Consider the following 3,837-nt stretch of genomic DNA (forward strand, 5'->3'; position numbering starts at 1 on the left):
CCATCGGACTTACCCCGAAATTGGAAGCGGCAAAGCGGTCGGAGGCTGAGACGTTGGTGGAAGCCGTGGTGTGGGCGTAGTATGCGTTGATGTTGGCTAGCAGGGTGCTCATCACTGCAGGCACCCCTGGGCACATGTATTTGGAGGAAAGGCAGGCAAAATGCCTGTGGAGGGAGGCGGAAGGTGAGGGTGCGGGGCCATGGGAGGGGCTGCCTGTAGGAAGGGGCACAGGGTTTGGGGTGCATGCATGGAGAAGGGGAGGTAGGGGCACACAGGTGTGGGGTGAGCTAGGGTAGCACATAGACCCGTGGTGGGGAGAAGATGCCGACAGTGACACCCTGTGCCCCTCCCGGGCTGGCGCAGCCCCTGTGAGCAGGGTGGAGGGCAGGGGACTCACGTCATGGCCTGGTAGATGGACTCCACCCCGTAGCGCATGGCAAACTCATCCACGATCTCCTGTGCTGTCTCATCAAAGTACACCTTCCAGGCATCATCCCCCTTGGCGTCGGGGATCTTCACCACTCCGTTGTTTTGTAAATCCGTCACAAAGTGGAACAGGTTCTGGAGGTACAAATGAGTCCTGTCAGGTCCCTGAGGCTGGTGGCGCAGTGACATCGCTGGGGTCAGTGCTGGCCTGGGCTGCTCACCTCGTGCAGGCAGGTGTACTGTACATGGTAAGGAGCCACCTTCTCCTCGCCTTTGATCTCCACGCTGATGTGCAGCCGGATGGCTCCTGACACAGCCGACTTGTCTGTCCGCTTGTCTGCGGGGTACAAGGACGGGGACAAGATGTGAGGCTTCCCCAGAGCAACTCTGCTCACTGCTGACCCCAAAGAGGCATAGACAGCTCCAGCACAGAGGCTCTTGGAGCCAGGGCCAAGGGGGCACCCAGCACCAGGTACAATGCAACCAGAGCATTGCAGAGAGGGATTTGGCTGTATCTCCAGGCACTACAGAGATGTGGCCTCTGCCTCAGTTTCCCTTCTGCAAAGGGCCAGTGCTGCAGACCTCCTGGGAAAGGGTTTTGAGAATGACCCTGAGAAAACACTTGATCCCAATGGTTTTTGATATTGCATGTTTCTAACAGCAGACCCTATACTAATATGTCGAAATAGCCTTTCACAGCAGGGCTGGCAGCATGTCCCCCCAGCGGTGCGGGGTCAGGGGTCCCAGCCTGAGCGGGCCATACTGGGGCAGCTGGTTACCGAGGTTGTACCAGACGTCCATCTCCCCACTCAGGGTCCGGACCTCGATGATCGTCTGGCCCAGGAAGTCATCAGACTCCCTCTTGAAGCGCTGCTTAACACGGGACTTGATGTCGTCATCTTCGTCCCAGACACGGACCTTGATGCGGTCAGAGGAGTTATGGCACTCGCTGAAGAGGGAAGAACAGGCAAGCCCCAGGATGAGTAGGGAAACTTTTCCAGCCTCTCCCCAGCCTCAGTTTCTCTAAACAAGAGGGACCATCCCAGCACTGGGCAGGAGTTGGGGAAGAGAACAGATGTGGGGGCACCAACCCTCCCTGTTGGCTCTGCACCATGCCCAGGCAGCCCTAACACAGCCCGGATCAGCCCCCATCGCCACAAGCCAAACCCTCCATGGCACAAAACCAGCACTCCCAGTGACCCCAGCAGCCCCCCTCCAACCTCAACTGGGACAGGATGAGGCCCCAGCTGACAGCCAGCGCAGCCCAGCACGGCCACAAGTGGCCAGGAAGGGGACAGAGAGACGAGGAGTGAACTTACAAATGGAAATTCTCCTCCCAGACCGGGTTGAGATTGCCGTAGATAGTTTTAGTCCTTTTTTTTGTCTTTCCAACCTGGACAGTGACATATGGGTCACTGGACCCCGTCTTATCCTTTGCTTGCAGGCCCTGGGCACAAACGACTGCAGCGCAGCATGGCACAGCCCAGCACGCACACATCCCCACGAGGCACATGCACGGCACACGCAGCAGAGAGAACAGACAGAGAAAGGAGTCAGTGCCACCCCAAGACCCCGCCGCAGGCACCTCATGTCCCCCAGCAGCGCTCCAGGGGCTGAAAACGCTTTGCAGGATGAGGGGCAGGAGGGGAGGTTGGAGCACGCAGCATCCTTGCGCAAGGGGACAGCCTCGCGGTTCCCCCATGGCACACAGTGCCAGGTGCAACCTGAGCCTACCTGTAATGCTGATCTTGGCCGACCATTTGGAGGTGCCGTCCAGGACGCTCTGCTTCACTGCCTTCATCTGTTGCGTGTGCGTGGTCTTGGTGACCCCAAACACCTCCTGGATCAGCTCAAATATCTCTGGCTTGTTGCGCTCCCGGATCTTCATGCGGTCCTTGAGCACCATGATGATATTCTGGGTCCGGTCCTCTGCTCCGTGCTTGGAGCTCTTCTCTGCTGCCCCTGGGAGAGGACAGGCATGGGTGAGTTGGGGGCAGGGGGCAGGTGCCATCCAGGAGAGAACTGAGAGCTCCCCAAGCCCACCATGCATGAATGAATCCCAGAAGCATTTGGCTGGAAAAGATCTTTAAGATCATCGAGTCCAACCATAACCTGTCCACCACTAACCCACGGCCCTCAGCACCTCATCTCCCCATCTTTTAAATCCCTCCAGGGATGGTGACTCCACCACTGTCCTGGGAAGGCCCTGCCAGTGCCTGATAACCCATTCAGGGAAGAAATTTTCCTTCATATCCAATCTAACCCTCCCCTGGTGCAACTTGAGGCCATTTCCTCCCATCTCATCGCTTGTTCCTGAGGAGAAGAGAATGACTCCATTCACTAACCCCTCCTTTCAGGGAGCTGTAGAGGGCAATGAGGTCTCCCCTCAGTCCTCTCTTCTCCAGGCTGAAAAACCCCAGAATTCAAACCTGGAGGGCTCAACCCCTGCCCTCTTACTCTGCAGGCAGTCGGCATTGAGCAGGTCCTGGCACTTCTCATGGCACTTGACACCACACTCGGCGCAGCGCATGCCCTGCCGGGCGATGCCCCAGAGCAGCCCCTCACACTCGTAGCAGTAGGTGGGGGTGGTGGCCGTCCACACCTCAAAGTTGTGGGGCGTCGTGCAGGAGATGGGGTACACTAAGGCTTGCAGGGTCTTCTTGTAAACATGGTTTTTCTGTGTGAGGACAGAAGAGAGATGGGGAGAAAAGCTCAGGCAACAGACGGCAGCTGAGGTGCAGAGACCCCATTCATGGGCCATGTGTGTTGTCACTGCTGGGTGCAGACAAACACCCTCATCCCCAGGTGCCACTCGGAGCACCCCAACTGCTTTGGCATTGCCAGAGGAGGATGCTGGTGCAGCACAGACTTCATATCTCTGTTTCTAGCCCAGCTCAGCCCTCCTGCCACGACCACCCCACATCCCAACCAGCTCCAGCACCTACCAGCTCCTCATTGTTCAAGGTGCTTGAGGCCAGCGCAGATGTGATTCCTGCTTTCCTGGACTGGACCAGGGACTGTGGGAAAGAAACACAGTTCCCAGATCCGGAAGTGCATGGAGTGTCCGTCCCACACTCCTTTGGGGTCCCAGTGGCTGTAAAACACCGGGGACAGACCCCCCAGCCCAGCCAGGGGCAGGTGACGGCTGCAGGGGCTGCCAGTGGGGACAACCCAGCTCTCAGTGATGCCAGTGCTGCTAAGCGCTCTGCAGGGGGACTGGAACCAGTTCAGCAGTCCACAACACTCCCAGTTCAGTCCCAGCAGGGCAGAGCCTCTTGACATCTGTCTGAGACTCGGGGTGGGGGACACTTACCATTGCCTGTAGGCAGCCAGGGTCAGCGCGGGGGGGAATAAAAGGCCATTAGTGTGAGTCACATCACAGCACAGCGAGTCCTGACCCCTTTCCTGCTG

At 58.1% G+C, this 3,837-nt stretch overlaps 1 protein-coding gene across 1 annotated transcript in view; it reads right to left on the reverse strand.

Annotated features, from left to right (window-relative positions):
- The window catches only part of LOC104537324 (protein unc-13 homolog A-like), a gene marked incomplete at its 5' end in the record, with an annotated part of 31,010 nt that overhangs the window by 16,364 nt on the left and 10,809 nt on the right, over positions 1–3,837 (reverse strand). Inside the window, 9 exon segments of the mRNA XM_010180159.1 lie at positions 14–164; positions 398–561; positions 648–763; positions 1,206–1,375; positions 1,746–1,887; positions 2,161–2,388; positions 2,884–3,103; positions 3,372–3,443; positions 3,740–3,745. Of these exon segments, the coding sequence (XP_010178461.1) occupies positions 14–164; positions 398–561; positions 648–763; positions 1,206–1,375; positions 1,746–1,887; positions 2,161–2,388; positions 2,884–3,103; positions 3,372–3,443; positions 3,740–3,745 (1,269 nt within the window).

The sequence above is a fragment of the Mesitornis unicolor genome, unplaced genomic scaffold, assembly GCF_000695765.1.
Source record: "Mesitornis unicolor isolate BGI_N332 unplaced genomic scaffold, ASM69576v1 scaffold6440, whole genome shotgun sequence".
In the NCBI taxonomy this organism is placed as follows: domain Eukaryota; kingdom Metazoa; phylum Chordata; class Aves; order Mesitornithiformes; family Mesitornithidae; genus Mesitornis; species Mesitornis unicolor.